The sequence below is a fragment of the Salmo salar genome, chromosome ssa29, assembly GCF_905237065.1.
Source record: "Salmo salar chromosome ssa29, Ssal_v3.1, whole genome shotgun sequence".
In the NCBI taxonomy this organism is placed as follows: domain Eukaryota; kingdom Metazoa; phylum Chordata; class Actinopteri; order Salmoniformes; family Salmonidae; genus Salmo; species Salmo salar.
This window is the reverse complement of record NC_059470.1, coordinates 41,737,501-41,757,116: the sequence shown is the minus strand read 5'-3', so window position 1 is coordinate 41,757,116 and position 19,616 is coordinate 41,737,501. Positions and strand designations below refer to the sequence as shown.

Here is a 19,616-nt window from a genome sequence, read left to right as displayed (position 1 = left end):
TACCACAGCATCTCTCCTCACCTGAGTCATCCAGCTCGTATTGAGTCAGTACCACAGCATCTCTCCTCACCTGAGTCATCCAGCTCGTATTGAGTCAGTACCACAGCATCTCTCCTCACCTGAGTCATCCAGCTCGTATTGAGTCAGTACCACAGCATCTCTCCTCACCTGAGTCATCCAGCTCGTATTGAGTCAGTACCACAGCATCTCTCCTCACCTGAGTCATCCAGCTCGTATTGAGTCAGTACCACAGCATCTCTCCTCACCTGAGTCATCCAGCTCGTATTGAGTCAGTACCACAGCATCTCTCCTCACCTGAGTCATCCAGCTCGTATTGAGTCAGTACTAGAGCATCTCTCACCTGAATCGTCCAGCTCGTATCTCTCTATGAGTCTTACAGCGTCCTCCATGGTGGCCACCTCACGCTGCTCGTTCAGCAGGAAGTTGAGCAGGTCTTTGACACTCATCTGCTCCCCCGTAGTGGCGTACTTCCCATAGATCACATCGATCTCCTCGCGATATACCAGCAGGTCATAGAAGTGTTTGATCTCAGGACCTTCCAGGGAGCCCGAGTTAGACTTGTCACATTTCTGTAGGACAAGATCATTAACAAAACAGTACTAAAGAGATATAGTACATTGAGTTCCTCCTCAGACAAAGTAAAATGCTTTGAGACATAGCATAACCTTAAATGAAACCCATATACATACAGGAACACGGCAGAACTGCATTAGGAGCTGCCTGTACAGAGTCTATAACACCATCCTTGTAAGTCATTGACCAACTGTAGCTGTCCACTCACTGCAAACAGCACTTCAGCGTACATGTCGTCCACCTCGATGTTGATCTGACGGAGGAAGTGTTTCAGCTCCTTCAGAGTCATCTTGTTGTCCTTGTTCTTGTCTGCTTTCCTCATACAGTTGAAGATCCAGCTTTAATACGCCCAGATTTAAGGATCAATCATTCACCATGTAGGAATGTGTCAAAGATAAATACACAACGCAGAGGATGAGAGGACTAAAAACGAGAGTACTAACGGTTAATAGCGAATTGTAAATATGAGTTGGGTTTCAGTTCAACAACTGTTAGAATCTGTGGAATGACACTGCTGAACTCAGAGCGACGTGTGTCACGTTGTAATTGGTCTGTACATTGAGTCGGGGGCAGGATACTTGTTATTTGGCCATTAGCCAAGTTGTACTGCAAGGACTTCTGATTGGTCAATCCCAGGTTAGGGTGGGGGGTTATAAATGGCATCCTGTTCGATTGTTCGGTGGAGAAAAGCTGAGGACAGGGGACTGAACATTTACCTCCCAGCATAACATTTTATATTTTTTTTTTTTATTTCACCTTTATTTAACCAGGTAGGCCAGTTGAGAACAAGTCCTTTATTTAACCAGGTAGGCCAGTTGAGAACAAGTTCTCATTTACAACTGCGACCTGGCCAAGATAAAGCAAAGCAGTTCGACACAAACAACAACACAGAGTTACACAGGTAATAAACAAGCGTACAGTCAATAATACAATAGAAAAAAAGAAAGTCTATATACAGTGTGTGTAAATGGCGTGAGGTGGTAAGGCAACAAATAGGCCATAGTAGCAAAGTAATTACAATTTAGCAGATTAACACCGGAGTAATAGATAAGCAGGTGATGATGTGCAAGTAGAGATACTGGTGTGCAAAAGAGCAGAAAAGTAAATAAAAACAATATGGGGATGAGGTAGGTAGATTGGATGGGCTATTTACAGATGGCCTATGTTCAGCTGCAGCGATCGGTTAGCTGCTCAGATAGCTGATGTTTAAAGTTAGTGAGGGAAACATAAGTGTCCAGCTTCAGCGATTTTTACAATTCGTTCCAGTCATTGGCAGCAGAGAACTGGAAGGAAAGGCAGCCAAAGTAGGTGTTGGCTTTGGGGATGACCAGTGAGATATACCTGCTGGAGCGCGTGCTATGGGTGGGTGTTGTTATCGGGATTATGTGGATATATTGAAGCAACATCTCAAGACATCAGTCAGGATGTTAAAGCTTGGTCGCAAATGGGTCTTCCAAATGGACAATGGCACTGTGATAGACCGCATCCAGCCCGCTGAGCAGAGTATTGGAAGCTATTTTGCAGATGACATCTCCAGGGTATGTTTGGCGGCGTGAGTGAAGGAGGCCCCGTTGCGAAATAGAAAGCCGAGTCTAACCAGACACCCAGGTATTTATAGTTGTCCACATATTCTAGGTCAGAACCGTCCAGGGTAGTGATGCTAGTCGGGCGGGCGGGTGCGGGCAGCGAACGGTTGAAAAGCATGCATTTGGTTTTACTAGCGTTTAAGATCAGTTGGAGGCCACGGAAGGAGTGTTGTATGGCATTGAAGCTCGTCTGAGGTTATTAACACATGTCCAAAGAGGGGCCAGAAGTATACAGAATGGTGTCATCTGCATAGAGGTGGATCAGGGAATCACCCGCCACGGAAGGAGTGTTGTATGGCATTGAAGCTCTTTTTTGCATTTTCTTACCCCTTTTTCCGTGGTATCTTGTCGCTGCAGACAGACTCGGACTCGAGAGAGGCGAAGGTCGAGAGCCATGAATCCAAAACACAACCCAACCGCACTGCTTCTTGATACAATACACATCCAACACTGAAGCCAGCTGCACCAATGTGTCAGAGGAAACACCGTACACCTGGTCAGCGTGCACTGCACCCAGCCTGCCTGCCGGCCAAACCCTCCCTAACCTGGATGACACTGGGCCAATTGTGCGTCGCCCCATGGGCCTCCCGGTCACAGCCAGCTGCGACAGACCCTGGGCGCGAACCCAGAACCTCTGGTGGCACAGCTAGCACTGCAATGCAGTGCCTTAGACTACTGCGCCACCCGGGAGGCCCTGCATTGAAGCTTGTTTGGAGGGTAGTTAAAACTTCTTCGGAAGTTTGGATGACTGAGGTGCCCAAAGTAAACTGCCTGTTACTCAGCCCCGGAAGCTAGGATATGCATATAATTGGTAGTATTGGATAGAAAACACTCTAAAGTTTCCGAAACTGTTAAAATAATGTCTGTGAGTATAACAGAACTGATATAGCAGGCGAAAACCCGAGGAGAATCCATCCGGGAATTTTTTGGTTGTTGAGCTCACCACTCATTATAATGGCTGTCTATGGGAATATCAAAGGAATACCTCCCAGATTGCAGTTCCTAGGGCTTCCAGTAGATGTCAACAGTCTTTAGAAAGAGTTTCATGCTTGTTTTTTGAAAAATTAGCTGGAATTTGTAGTTTTTCTAGGTGGCTCCCATTTTGGCTGTAGTATTGTGGCGCGCATCAGTGAGGGCGCACACTTCGTTATTTATCTCCGGTAATGAACATATTATTCTCCGTCTTAAATTTTATCAATTATTTACATATTAGGTTACCTGAGGATTGATTAGAAATGTTGTTTGACTTGTTTGGACAAAGTTTATTGGTATCTTTTGGGTGGATTACTGAATCAAGCGTGCCAACTAAACTGACTTTTTTGGGATATAAAGAAGGACTTTATCGAACAAAATGACCATTTGTGATGTAGCTGGGACCCTTTGGATTGCAAACAGAGGAAGATCTTCAAAGGTAGGTGATTTATTTTATCGCTATTTCTGACTTTCATGACGCCTCTGCTTGTTTGGAAAATGTTTATAATGCTTTTGTATGCGGGCGCTGTCATTAGATAATCGCATGGTATGCTTTTGCCGTAAAACCTTTTTGAAATCTGACAAAGCGGCTGGATTAACAAGAAGTTAAGCTTTTAACTGATGTATAACACTTGTATTTTCAAGAATGTTTAATATTACGAATTTTGAATTTTGAATTTCGCGCTCTGCAATTGCACTGGATGTTGGCCAGGTGGGACGCTAGCATCCCACCTACCCCAAAGAGGTTTTAACACAGTGTCCAAGGAAGGGCCAGATGTATACAGAATGGTGCCGTCTGCGTAGAGGTGGATCAGGGAATCACCCACAGCAAGAGCGACATCGTTGATAGATACTTAGAAAAGAGTCGGCCTGAGAATTGAACCCTGTGGCACACCCATAGAAACTGCCAGAGGTCCGGACAACAGGCCCTCTGATTTGACACACTGAACTCTGTCTGCGAAGTAGTTGGTGAACCAGGCGAGGCAGTCATTTGAGAAACCAAGGCTATTGAGTCTGCCGATAAGAATATGGTGATTGACAGAGTCGAAAGCCTTGGCCAGGTTGATGAAGACGGCTGCACAGTAATGTCTCTTATCGATGGCGGTTATGATATCGTTTAGTATCTTGAGCGTGGCTGAGGTGCACCCTTGACCAGCTCGGAAACCGGATTGCACAACGGAGAAGGCAAGGTGGGACCCGAAATGGTCAGCGATCTGTTTATTAACTTGGCTTTTGAAGACTTTAGAAAGGCAGGGCAGGATGGATATGGGTCTATAACAGTTTGGATCTAGAGTGTCACCCCCTTTGATTTGTCCTTCTCAAATAAACCTATTTTCCTCCCCCTGATTTTCTTTGGAGTTTGTGTTATTGAAGAATAGCATAAATTGCTAGCAACCAGTTGCTCGGAGCTTAAATGTTGACCTATAAACATTATAGATGGGAATCCAGTATACTGAATAGGCTGAACAACTATTTTCTGATTTGTAACCCCAAGTAACTAAACAATGTTTTAGTTGTGAATTGCAAAGCAAGCAGATTAACGAAAGTGGATACTGCTCGCTCGTCTGCTGGCGGTTGAGTTTCTTCACGTTAGAGAGGATCTTCTCCAGACCATTGACCCACTGCCTAGCCTCCTCCGCCGAGGCCGCCACCAGGTCCAGGTTCCTCCTGCGGCCCTTAAAGATGATGGAGAAACAGAGGTCCTCCACGTGGGCCTCTGTGTGCTTCTGAAGACCCTCCGACTGGCGGCCCTTACGCACAGAGTCGACGTCATCAATGGAAACTGAAAGGGGAGACAAGAGGGGGAGTGAGGTTAGAATTGTTTATGAAATCCTGGTCCTGAAGTCTCACTGCATGCTTGGTTTCATGGCAGCTGAGACTAAATCAGTCAGATTTAGTCCCTGGTGTCTACTGGTCAGTCAGTTACACAGTCAGTCAGTATCTAAATAATATGTGTGAAATGCTTGATAGTGTATGTGATGTAAACAGAGAGGTCTACTTTCTTGGGGACCTGAATATTGACTGGTTTTCATCAAGCTGTCCTCTCAACAGGAAGCTTCTTACTGTAACCAGTGCCTGTAATCTGGTTCAGAGTATTAATCAACCTACCAGAGTGTTTACAAACACTACAGGAACAAGATCATCCACATGTATCGATCACATTTTTACTAATACTGTAGAACTTTGTTTTAAAGCTGTATCCGTACCCATTGGATGCAATGATCACAATATAGTGGTTATATCCAGGAAAGCCAAAGTTCCACAAGCTGGACCCAAAATAGTGTATAAGAGATCATACAAAAATTTCGCTGTGACTCTTATGTGGACGATGTAAAAATTATGTTTGTCTGATGTGATTAATGAGTGTCACAGGCGTCAAAAGGATTAGACCAAGGTGCAGCGTGTATAGTGCTCATCTCTGGATTTTAATGACTTCAAACAACAAAATAACAAACACTCAACAGTTCCGTCAGGTACAACAACTAAATGGAAAGTAACCAGCCACCAAAACCCAAAGGAAAACAGGCTGCCTAAGTATGGCTTCCAATCAGAGACAACGAAAGACACCTGCCTCTGATTGGAAACCATACTCGGCCAAACATGGAAAATGAAACATAGAAATAGAATACTAGAACAAATTCCCCTAGAAACAAAAAAAAAAAAAACACACAAAACACCCCCCCGCCACACCCTGACCATTCTACTATGGCAAATTACCCTTTTCACTGGTCAGGACGTGATTAATGAGGAGCATCCAGACACTGCACTTGATGATTTTATAAAATTGCTTTTTACAATTATTGATAAACATCAACCTGTTAAGAACTGTTAGAACTGTTAAGGCTCCATGGATTGATCGGGACTTGAACATCTGTATGGTTGAAAGAGATGGGGGCAAAAGGAGTGGCTAATAAGTCGGGCTGTACATCTAACTGGCTGACTAACTGCAAATTGAGAAATTATGTGACTAAACTCAACAAAAAGAAGAAACTGTATTGTGAAGACAAGATCAATGATATAAAGAATGATGGAAAGAAAACTTTGGAGTATTTTAAATAAAATTATGAGCAGAAAGACAAATTCAACTCCACCTTTCATCGAAATCAGATGGCTTATTCATCACAAAACCATTTGATGTTGCCAATTATATTGATGATTACTTCATTGGCAAAGTGGGCAAACTTAGGCAGGAAATGCCAACAGGAAATGCCAACAACAAACAGTGAGTCATCATATTCATGCATAAAATAACAAGTAATGAAAGAAAAGCATTGGAATTTAGTATTTCATAAAGTTAGTGTGTGAGAGGTGGAACAATTATTGTTATCGATCAATAATGACAAACCTCCTGGCATTGACAACTTTAGATGGAGAGCTACTGTCACGTTCCGACCATAGAAAGCTTTTATTTTCTATGGTAGAGTAGGTCAGGGCGTGACAGGGGGTTTTGTCTAGTTTATTCATTTCTATGCTGGTTCTAGTTTCTTTTTTCTATGTTGGGGGTTTTGTCTAGTTTCTGTATTTCTATGTTGTTGTTTTTTGGGGGGGATGATCTCCAATTAGAGGCAGCTGGTCATTGTTGTCTCTAATTGGGGATCATATTTAACTAGATGTTTTTCCCACCTGGGTTTGTGGAAGATTGTTTTTGAGTTACTGGTTAGTGGTGCACCTCTTCGTCACGGTTTGTTGTTTTGTTTTGTTTATTAGTTTATTTGTATGTCTTGCATAGTTTCACAGTTATAATAAAATGTGGAACGATACACACGCTGCGCTTAGGTTCCATTCTTCAGACGAACGTGACAGTCAAGGTATTGGACTTAGATGGAAAGCTACCGAGGATGGTATCTGACTCTATAGCCACTCCTATCTGTCATATCTTTAATCTGGGCCGAGAGGAAAGTCTTTGTCCTCAGGCCTGGAGGGAAGCCAAAGTTATTCCGCTACCCAAGAGTGGTAAAGTGGCCTTTACTGGTTCTAACAGCAGACCTACAAACCTATCAGCTTGCTGCCAGCTCTTAGCAAACTGTTGGAAAAAAATGTGTGTTTTGACCAAATATAATACTATTTCTCTGTAAACAAATTAACAATAGACTTTTAGCATGCTTATAGAGAAGGGCACTCAACATGTACTGCACTGACACAAATGACTGATGATTGGTTGAAAGAAATCGATAAGAAGATTGTGGGAGCTGTACTGTTAGATTTCAGTGCAGCCTTTGATATTATTGACCTTAACCTGTTGTTGAGAAAACGTATGTGTTATGGCTAGGGCTGTTGAGGTGTGAGCAGGTGGGTCTGGACAGGGTGATGTAGGGGATGAATATGGGGGTGTGAGCAGGTGGGTCTGGACAGGGTGATGTAGGGGATTAATATGGGGGTGTGAGCAGGTGGGTCTAGCCAGGGTGATGTAGGGGATGAATATGGGGGTGTGAGCAGGTGGGTCTGGGCAGGGTGATGTAGGGGATGAATATGGGGGTGTGAGCAGGTGGGTCCGGACAGGGTGATGTAGGGGATGAATATGGGGGTGTGAGCAGGTGGGTCTGGACAGGGTGATGTAGGGGATGAATATGGGGGTGTGAGCAGGTGGGTCTGGACAGGGTGATGTAGGGGATGAATATGGGGGTGTGAGCAGGTGGGTCTGGACAGGGTGATGTAGGGGATGAATATGGGGGTGTGAGCAGGTGGGTCTGGACAGGGTGATGTAGGGGATGAATATGGGGGTGTGAGCAGGTGGGTCTGGACAGTGATGTTCTTGTCATTTGAATGTGTGTGTTTTGTATTGTTTAAAAATGTTGAATACATTTGTAAAAAAAAAAAATCAGGAAAAATGTAAAGGTTGCAACACGCATCTGATTATTCATTATGAATAGGATTTATTTATTTACTTCGTTTACAGTCTTCATTTTAACCACAATGTCACAAATAATTTAACACACACAACATGACCAGATTAACTTGGTCAAAACATTTATTTATTCAAGAAGAATGTTGGTACTTATTTAGTTTGATCCAAAGCCATGAATGAGTGAGTCACTCAGCTTTATTATTTATACAAATCCTCAATGGATTCATTCAGTTTCTTCTTCACATCAGCAAAGAAGGACTCTGTGTATCAGATATATATATATATATATATATATATATATATATATATATAATATATATATATAGTGCATTTGGAATTTACATAATTAGTCAGACCCTTTACTCAGTACTTTGCTGAAGCAGCTATTACAGTCTCGATTCGTCTTGGGTGTGACGCTACAAGCTTGGCACACCTGTATTTGGAGAGTTGGGGAGCGTCGCTGCACAGCTATTTTCAGGTCTCTCCAGAGATGTTGGATTGGGTTCAAGTCCGGGCTCTGGCTGTGCCACTCAAAGACATTCAGAGTCTTGTCCCGAAGCCACATCTGCATTGTCTTGGCTGTGTGCTTAGGGTCGTTGTCCTGTTGGAAGGTGAACCGTCGCCCCAGTCTGAAGTCATGAGCACTCTGGAGCATCAAGGACCTCTCTGTACTTTGCTTTGTTCATCTTTCCCTCAATCCTGACTAGTCTCCCAGTACCTGCGGCTGAAAAACATCCCCACAGAAAACTGTCAGAGCGACCATCGGGTTCTTGGTCACCTCCCTGACCAAGGCCCTTCTCCCCCGATTGCTCAGTTTGGCCGGGCGGCCAGAACTAGGAAGAGTCTTGGTGGTTCCAAACTTCTTCCATTTCAGAATGATGGAGGCCACAGTGTTCTTGGGGACCTTTAATTCTGCAGACATTTTATTTGCTACCCTTCCCCCAGATCTGTGCCTCGACACAATCCTGTCTCGGAGCTCTACGGAATTTTCCTTCGACCTCACGGCTTGGTTTTTATCTCTGACATGCACTGTCAACTGTGGTATCTTTCATATAGAAATTATAACCAAATCATGTCCAATCAATTGAATTTATCACAAGTGGACCCCAATCAAGTTGTAGAAACATCTCAAGTATGATCACTGGAAACAGGATGCACCTGAGCTCAATTTCGAGTCTCAAATCAAAAGGGTCTGAGTACACACAAACACACAAACACACACACAGAAAACAGAATATTTTAGGCCGGAGATTATACGGTACTTTGTATTTGGACCAGCAGTTGTTGCAGATTTCCATTTTGAAAGACAGAACAGTGTCCAAGTCATCACGCAGACATTCCTTAAATACCAGATGAAGTTCAGGGAGAGAATGAGGACATTGTGTGGTCCCGAACCATATTCACTCCCTTGTTATTTCTCAAGTCTTTCTGTGGAACAACAACATCCAGACAAACGGAGGACGGGACTGGAAGCCAAACCAATATGTTTACTATGTAAACTTCCCCTTTCAGTTTTTCCTTTAGCCTTTTAGCTAGGCTCAGTCTGTTGGATGATTGATGAATAGAAGTAAATCTCTGTGCGATTAATACTTCTAAAACTCTCATAATTACAATGATGTGACGATTACAAGCAGCAACATGCTGCCAAAAGGAATTTTAGTTATTTTTTGTAAAATTTCCAAGCAGGATTGTAACAGTCTGATTAAGTCAAAACATGAAAGACAGATCTGCGTGGAACAAATTAAAACTTCCTTTACCACCAACAACAGTCTTTCAAGCCTCATCATCACGAGGCATTGTGTTCGCTGAGCCTCATTCAAGGAGAAGGTAAGATGACTCATATTACAGCAGAAGCTCCTTGGAGATAACAGAGGAGTAAGGACCATAAACCAGTGTAAGGACAATAAACCAGTGTAAGGACAACAAACCAGTGTAAGGACAATAAACCAGTATAAGGACCAGAAACCAGTATAAGGACCATAAACCAGTGTAAGGACCAGAAACCAGTATGAGAATCATAAACCAGTATAAGGACCATAAACCAGTATAAGGACCATAAACCAGTGTAAGGACCAGAAACCAGTGTAAGGACCAGAAACCAGTATGAGAATCATAAACCAGTATAAGGACCAGAAACCAGTATAAGGACCATAAACCAGTGTAAGGACCAGAAACCAGTATGAGAATCATAAACCAGTATAAGGACCATAAACCAGTATAAGGACCAGAAACCAGTATAAGGACCATAAACCAGTGTAAGGACCAGAAACCAGTATGAGAATCATAAACCAGTATAAGGACCATAAACCAGTATAAGGACCAGAAACCAGTATAAGGACCATAAACCAGTGTAAGGACCAGAAACCAGTATGACAATCATAAACCAGTATGAGGACCATAAACCAGTATGAGAATCATAAACCAGTATAAGGACCATAAACCAGTATGAGGACCATAAACCAGTATGAGAATCATAAACCAGTATAAGGACCATAAACCAGTATAAGGACCATAAACCAGTATAAGGACCATAAACCAGTGTAAGGACCATAAACCAGTATAAGGACCATAAACCAGTGTAAGGACCATAAACCAGTGTAAGGACCATAAACCAGTATAAGGACCATAAACCAGTATAAGGACCATAAACCAGTGTAAGGACCATAAACCAGTGTAAGGACCATAAACCAAGATTGACTTTGAAATTGGATGTCAATCCATGTCCTGAGGACTTGGGGAAATGCCTTTAAATCCGTCCACTAGGGGTAACAGTGAGGGCTATTCCCATCAACAAGGCTTGGGTTTCCCTGGGTGATGTGGACGGGAATGGTGGAAAGGTGTAATCCCATGACTCTGGATCAGAAGGCTGTGTGTTCGGTTCCGGTGGTGGCCACTGGTTTTTGTTTTAACCTGATCCCAAACCTTAACCCTTACCTTAACCAATCATAACCCTATCCCAAACCTTAACCCTTACCTTAACCAATCATAACCCTATCCCAAACCTTAACCCTTACCTTAACCAATCATAACCCTATCCCAAACATTAACCCTTACCTTAACCAATCATAACCCTATCCCAAACCTTAACCCTTACCTTAACCATTCATACCCCGATCCCAAACCTTAACCCTTATTAACTTAACCAATCATAACCCTATCCCAAACCTTAACCCTTACCTGCCGAGTGCCTTAACTGAACCGTTAACTTGGAATGAAACGATACAGAGCAACAACCCAAGATGTCAAAAACACTTTGAAATGTGTCATTTGGGGAAATGTGGATAAACGTCTAACACTGCAGTGAGCCTGTGAAAGCTTGTTGCATAACAGCGTCCTCTGTTCTGTAACCTACAGTACTAGGTCTGGTCTCCTCTCAGTGACTGGAGACCTGAGTTAACAGTAACCTACAGTACAGTACTAGGTCTGGTCCCCTCTCAGTGACTGGAGACCTGAGTTAACAGTAAACTACAGCACAGTACTAGGTCTGGTCCCCTCTCAGTGACTGGAGGCCTGAGTTAACAGTAACCTACAGCACAGTACTAGGTCTGGTCCCCTCTCAGTGACTGGAGGCCTGAGTTAACAGTAACCTACAGTACAGTACTAGGTCTGGTCCCCTCTCAGTGACTGGAGACCTGAGTTAACAGTAACCTACAGAACTAGGTCTGGTCCCCTCTCAGTGACTGGAGACCTGAGTTAACAGTAACCTACAGTACTAGGTCTGGTCCCCTCTCAGTGACTGGAGGCCTGAGTTAACAGTAACCTACAGTACTAGGTCTGGTCCCCTCTCAGTGACTGGAGACCTGAGTTAACAGTAACCTACAGTACTAGGTCTGGTCCCCTCTCAGTGACTGGAGGCCTGAGTTAACAGTAACCTACAGTACTAGGTCTGGTCCCCTCTCAGTGACTGGAGGCCTGAGTTAACAGTAACCTACAGTACAGTACTAGGTCTGGCCTCCTCTCAGTGACTGGAGGCCTGAGTTAACAGTAACCTACAGTACTAGGTCTGGTCTCCTCTCAGTGACTGGAGGCCTGAGTTAACAGTAACCTACAGTACAGTACTAGGTCTGGTCCCCTCTCAGTGACTGGAGGCCTGAGTTAACAGTAACCTACAGTACAGTATAGGTCTGGTCCCCTCTCAGTGACTGGAGACCTGAGTTAACAGTAACCTACAGTACTAGGTCTGGTCTCCTCTCAGTGACTGGAGGCCTGAGTTAACAGTAATCTACAGTACTAGGTCTGGTCCCCTCTCAGTGACTGGAGGCCTGAGTTAACAGTAACCTACAGCACAGTACTAGGTCTGGTCTCCTCTCAGTGACTGGAGGCCTGAGTTAACAGTAACCTACAGTACAGTACTAGGTCTGGTCCCCTCTCAGTGACTGGAGGCCTGAGTTAACAGTAACCTACAGTACTAGGTCTGGTCTCCTCTCAGTGACTGGAGACCTGAGTTAACAGTAATCTACAGTACTAGGTCTGGTCCCCTCTCAGTGACTGGAGGCCTGAGTTAACAGTAACCTACAGCACAGTACTAGGTCTGGTCCCCTCTCAGTGACTGGAGGCCTGAGTTAACAGTAACCTACAGTACAGTACTAGGTCTGGTCCCCTCTCAGTGACTGGAGACCTGAGTTAACAGTAACCTACAGTACAGTACTAGGTCTGGTCCCCTCTCAGTGACTGGAGACCTGAGTTAACAGTAACCTACAGTACTAGGTCTGGTCCCCTCTCAGTGACTGGAGACCTGAGTTAACAGTAACCTACAGTACTAGGTCTGGTCCCCTCTCAGTGACTGGAGGCCTGAGTTAACAGTAACCTACAGTACTAGGTCTGGCCTCCTCTCAGTGACTGGAGGCCTGAGTTAACAGTAACCTACAGTACTAGGTCTGGCCTCCTCTCAGTGACTGGAGGCCTGAGTTAACAGTAACCTACAGTACAGTACTAGGTCTGGTCCCCTCTCAGTGACTGGAGGCCTGAGTTAACAGTAACCTACAGTACTAGGTCTGGTCCCCTCTCAGTGACTGGAGGCCTGAGTTAACAGTAACCTACAGTACAGTACTAGGTCTGGTCCCCTCTCAGTGACTGGAGGCCTGAGTTAACAGTAACCTACAGTACTAGGTCTGGTCCCCTCTCAGTGACTGGAGACCTGAGTTAACAGTAACCTACAGCCTACTAGGTCTGGTCTCCTCTCAGTGACTGGAGGCCTGAGTTAACAGTAACCTACAGTACAGTACTAGGTCTGGTCCCCTCTCAGTGACTGGAGACCTGAGTTAACAGTAACCTACAGTACATAGGTCTGGTCCCCTCTCAGTGACTGGAGGCCTGAGTTAACAGTAACCTACAGTACAGTACTAGGTCTGGTCCCCTCTCAGTGACTGGAGGCCTGAGTTAACAGTAACCTACAGTACAGTACTAGGTCTGGTCCCCTCTCAGTGACTGGAGGCCTGAGTTAACAGTAACCTACAGTCAGACTAGGTCTGGTCCCCTCTCAGTGACTGGAGACCTGAGTTAACAGTAACCTACAGTACTAGGTCTGGTCTCCTCTCAGTGACTGGAGGCCTGAGTTAACAGTAATCTACAATACTAGGTCTGGTCCCCTCTCAGTGACTGGAGGCCTGAGTTAACAGTAACCTACAGCACAGTACTAGGTCTGGTCTCCTCTCAGTGACTGGAGGCCTGAGTTAACAGTAACCTACAGTACAGTACTAGGTCTGGTCCCCTCTCAGTGACTGGAGGCCTGAGTTAACAGTAACCTACAGTACTAGGTCTGGTCTCCTCTCAGTGACTGGAGGCCTGAGTTAACAGTAACCTACAGTACTAGGTCTGGTCCCCTCTCAGTGACTGGAGGCCTGAGTTAACAGTAACCTACAGTACAGTACTAGGTCTGGTCCCCTCTCAGTGACTGGAGACCTGAGTTAACAGTAACCTACAGTACAGTACTAGGTCTGGTCCCCTCTCAGTGACTGGAGGCCTGAGTTAACAGTAACCTACAGTACAGTACTAGGTCTGGTCCCCTCTCAGTGACTGGAGGCCTGAGTTAACAGTAACCTACAGTACAGTACTAGGTCTGGTCCCCTCTCAGTGACTGGAGACCTGAGTTAACAGTAACCTACAGTACTAGGTCTGGTCTCCTCTCAGTGACTGGAGGCCTGAGTTAACAGTAATCTACAGTACTAGGTCTGGTCCCCTCTCAGTGACTGGAGGCCTGAGTTAACAGTAACCTACAGTACAGTACTAGGTCTGGTCCCCTCTCAGTGACTGGAGGCCTGAGTTAACAGTAACCTACAGCACAGTACTAGGTCTGGTCCCCTCTCAGTGACTGGAGGCCTGAGTTAACAGTAACCTACAGTACAGTACTAGGTCTGGTCCCCTCTCAGTGACTGGAGACCTGAGTTAACAGTAACCTACAGTACATAGGTCTGGTCCCCTCTCAGTGACTGGAGACCTGAGTTAACAGTAACCTACAGTACTAGGTCTGGTCCCCTCTCAGTGACTGGAGGCCTGAGTTAACAGTAACCTACAGTACATAGATCTGGTCCCCTCTCAGTGACTGGAGGCCTGAGTTAACAGTAACCTACAGTACTAGGTCTGGCCTCCTCTCAGTGACTGGAGGCCTGAGTTAACAGTAACCTACAGTACTAGGTCTGGTCTCCTCTCAGTGACTGGAGGCCTGAGTTAACAGTAACCTACAGTACAGTACTAGGTCTGGTCCCCTCTCAGTGACTGGAGGCCTGAGTTAACAGTAACCTACAGTACTAGGTCTGGTCCCCTCTCAGTGACTGGAGACCTGAGTTAACAGTAACCTACAGTACTAGGTCTGGTCTCCTCTCAGTGACTGGAGGCCTGAGTTAACAGTAACCTACAGTACAGTACTAGGTCTGGTCCCCTCTCAGTGACTGGAGGCCTGAGTTAACAGTAACCTACAGTACTAGGTCTGGTCTCCTCTCAGTGACTGGAGGCCTGAGTTAACAGTAACCTACAGTACAGTACTAGGTCTGGTCCCCTCTCAGTGACTGGAGACCTGAGTTAACAGTAACCTACAGTACTAGGTCTGGTCCCCTCTCAGTGACTGGAGGCCTGAGTTAACAGTAACCTACAGTACAGTACTAGGTCTGGTCCCCTCTCAGTGACTGGAGGCCTGAGTTAACAGTAACCTACAGTACTAGGTCTGGTCCCCTCTCAGTGACTGGAGACCTGAGTTAACAGTAACCTACAGTACAGTACTAGGTCTGGTCCCCTCTCAGTGACTGGAGGCCTGAGTTAACAGTAACCTACAGTACAGTACTAGGTCTGGTCCCCTCTCAGTGACTGGAGGCCTGAGTTAACAGTAACCTACAGTACTAGGTCTGGTCCCCTCTCAGTGACTGGAGACCTGAGTTAACAGTAACCTACAGTACAGTACTAGGTCTGGTCCCCTCTCAGTGACTGGAGACCTGAGTTGACAGTAACCTACAGTACATTACTAGGTCTGGTCCCCTCTCAGTGACTGGAGGCCTGAGTTAACAGTAACCTACAGTACTAGGTCTGGTCCCCTCTCAGTGACTGGAGACCTGAGTTAACAGTAACCTACAGTACAGTACTAGGTCTGGTCCCCTCTCAGTGACTGGAGGCCTGAGTTAACAGTAACCTACAGTACAGTACTAGGTCTGGTCCACTCTCAGTGACTGGAGACCTGAGTTAACAGTAACCTACAGTACTAGGTCTGGTCCCCTCTCAGTGACTGGAGGCCTGAGTTAACAGTAACCTACAGTACTAGGTCTGGTCCCCTCTCAGTGACTGGAGGCCTGAGTTAACAGTAACCTACAGTACAGTACTAGGTCTGGTCTCCTCTCAGTGACTGGAGGCCTGAGTTAACAGTAACCTACAGCACAATAGTTGGTCTGGTCCACTCTCAGTGACTGGAGGCCTGAGTTAACAGTAACCTACAGTACTAGGTCTGGTCCCCTCTCAGTGACTGGAGGCCTGAGTTAACAGTAACCTACAGTACAGTACTAGGTCTGGTCTCCTCTCAGTGACTGGAGGCCTGAGTTAACAGTAACCTACAGTACTAGGTCTGGTCCCCTCTCAGTGACTGGAGGCCTGAGTTAACAGTAACCTACAGTACAGTACTAGGTCTGGTCTCCTCTCAGTGACTGGAGACCTGAGTTAACAGTAACCTACAGTACAGTACTAGGTCTGGTCCCCTCTCAGTGACTGGAGGCCTGAGTTAACAGTAACCTACAGTACAGTACTAGGTCTGGTCCCCTCTCAGTGACTGGAGGCCTGAGTTAACAGTAACCTACAGTACTAGGTCTGGTCCCCTCTCAGTGACTGGAGACCTGAGTTAACAGTAACCTACAGTACAGTACTAGGTCTGGTCCCCTCTCAGTGACTGGAGACCTGAGTTAACAGTAACCTACAGTACAGTACTAGGTCTGGTGCCCTCTCAGTGACTGGAGGCCTGAGTTAACAGTAACCTACAGTACTAGGTCTGGTCCCCTCTCAGTGACTGGAGGCCTGAGTTAACAGTAACCTACAGTACAGTACTAGGTCTGGTCCCCTCTCAGTGACTGGAGGCCTGAGTTAACAGTAACCTACAGTACAGTACTAGGTCTGGTCCCCTCTCAGTGACTGGAGGCCTGAGTTAACAGTAACCTACAGTACAGTACTAGGTCTGGTCCCCTCTCAGTGACTGGAGACCTGAGTTAACAGTAACCTACAGTACAGTACTAGGTCTGGTCCCCTCTCAGTGACTGGAGGCCTGAGTTAACAGTAACCTACAGTACAGTACTAGGTCTGGTCCCCTCTCAGTGACTGGAGGCCTGAGTTAACAGTAACCTACAGTACAGTACTAGGTCTGGTCCCCTCTCAGTGACTGGAGGCCTGAGTTAACAGTAACCTACAGACAGTACTAGGTCTGGTCTCCTCTCAGTGACTGGAGGCCTGAGTTAACAGTAACCTACAGTACAGTACTAGGTCTGGTCCCCTCTCAGTGACTGGAGGCCTGAGTTAACAGTAACCTACAGTACAGTACTAGGTCTGGTCCCCTCTCAGTGACTGGAGGCCTGAGTTAACAGTAACCTACAGTACTAGGTCTGGTCCCCTCTCAGTGACTGGAGGCCTGAGTTAACAGTAACCTACAGTACAGTACTAGGTCTGGTCCCCTCTCAGTGACTGGAGACCTGAGTTGACAGTAACCTACAGTACATTACTAGGTCTGGTCCCCTCTCAGTGACTGGAGGCCTGAGTTAACAGTAACCTACAGTACTAGGTCTGGTCCCCTCTCAGTGACTGGAGGCCTGAGTTAACAGTAACCTACAGTACAGTACTAGGTCTGGTCCCCTCTCAGTGACTGGAGGCCTGAGTTAACAGTAACCTACAGTACTAGTTGGTCTGGTCCCCTCTCAGTATTACACTGGACCTCTTTTTATTTTTATTTATCCTTTATTTAACTAGGCAAGTCAGTAAATAACAAATTCTTATTTACAATGACGGCCTACCTCATACGGCCCAGGATGTTACTGTAGTCAATTAGAATGATTGACTGGTTCTTTCACACACAGTGTGTGAGTCTCTCAGAGAATTAAAAAAGTACATTTTAATCAGACACGTTTATCCCAGAGTAACTGAATTCATACATTTTCCAACTTTTTAATACTGGTCCTCTGTGGGAATCAAACCCACAACCCTGGCTCTGCAAGCACAATACTCTACCAAATGAGCTACACACAGTAGCCTGAGAAATGAACAGACTCTACCTCGCACAGACTCTACCTCGCACAGACTCTACCTCGCACAGACTCTACCTTGCACAGACTCTACCTCGCAGACTCTACCTCACAGACTCTACCTCACAGACTCTACCTCACACAGACTCTACCTCGCACAGACTCTACCTTGCACAGACTCTACCTCGCATAGACTCTACCTCACAGACTCTACCTCGCACAGACTCTACCTCGCACAGACTCTACCTCACAGACTCTACCTCGGACAGACTCTACCTCGCACAGACTCTACCTCGCACAGACTCTACCTCGCACAGACTCTACCTCACACAAGACTCTACCTCACAGACTCTACCTAACACAGACTCTACCTCGCACAGACTCTACTTCACAGACTCTACCTCACAGACTCTACCTCATATGACTCTACCTCACACAGATTCTACCTCGCACAGACTCTACCTCACAGACTCTACCTCACACAGACTCTACCTCGCACAGACTCTACTTCACAGACTCTACCTCACAGACTCTACCTCACAGACTCTACCTCATATGACTCTACCTCACACAGACTCTACCTCATATGACTCTACCTCATATGACTCTACCTCATATGACTCTACCTCGCACAGACTCTACCTCGCACAGACTCTACCTCGCACAGACTCTACCTCGCACAGACTCTACCTCACAGACTCTACCTCATATGACTCTACCTCACACAGACTCTACCTCGCACAGACTCTACCTCGCACAGACTCTACCTCGCACAGACTCTACCTCACAGACTCTACCTCACACAGACTCTACCTCACAGACTCTACCTCACACAGACTCTACCTCACACAGACTCTACCTCGCACAGACTCTACCTCACAGACTCTACCTCACAGACTCTACCTCACAGACTCTACCTCACAGACTGTACCTCACACAGACTCTACCTCACAGACTCTACCTCACAGACTCTACCTCACACAGACTCTACCTCACACAGACTCTACCTCATATGACTCTACCTCATAGACTTTACCTCACACAGACTCTACCTCATATGACTCTACCTCGCACAGACTCTACCTCGCACAGACTCTACCTCACAGACTCTACCTCACAGACTCTACCTCACACAGACTCTACCTCGCACAGACTCTACCTCACACAGACTCTACCTCGCACAGACTCTACTTCACAGACTCTACCTCACAGACTCTACCTCACAGACTCTACCTCATATGACTCTACCTCACACAGACTCTACCTCACACAGACTCTACCTCGCACAGACTCTACCTCACAGACTCTACCTCACAGACTCTACCTCACAGACTCTACCTCACAGACTCTACCTCACAGACTCTACCTCATATGACTCTACCTCACACAGACTCTACCTCACAGACTCTACCTCATATGACTCTACCTCGGACAGACTCTACCTCGCACAGACTCTACCTCACAGACTCTACCTCACAGACTCTACCTCATATGACTCTACCTCGCACAGACTCTACCTCACAGACTCTACCTCGCACAGACTCTACCTCGCATAGACTCTACCTCGCACAGACTCTACCTCGCACAGACTCTACCTCGCACAGACTCTACCTCGCACAGACTCTACCTCACAGACTTTACCTCGCACAGACTCTACCTCACACAGACTCTACCTCACACAGACTCTACCTCAATTGACTCTACCTCAAATGACTCTACCTCATAGACTCTACCTCACACAGACTCTACCTCATATGACTCTACCTCGCACAGACTCTACCTCGCACAGACTCTACCTCACAGACTCTACCTCACACAGACTCTACCTCGCACAGACTCTACCTCGCACAGACTCTACTTCACAGACTCTACCTCATATGACTCTACCTCACACAGACTCTACCTCATATGTCTCTACTT

The 19,616-nt window shown here is 45.9% G+C and overlaps 1 protein-coding gene across 1 annotated transcript in view; it reads right to left on the bottom strand.

The window, feature by feature from the left end:
* Positions 1 to 19,616, bottom strand: part of LOC106590697 (1-phosphatidylinositol 4,5-bisphosphate phosphodiesterase delta-1) — an 87,095-nt gene that overhangs the window by 45,726 nt on the left and 21,753 nt on the right. The window contains exons 3-5 of the mRNA XM_045710677.1: positions 4,707 to 4,935; positions 803 to 932; positions 362 to 590 (exon numbers count right to left, since the gene is read on the bottom strand). Of these exons, the coding sequence (XP_045566633.1) occupies positions 362 to 590; positions 803 to 932; positions 4,707 to 4,935 (588 nt within the window). The remainder of the gene's footprint in view (positions 1 to 361; positions 591 to 802; positions 933 to 4,706; positions 4,936 to 19,616) is intronic.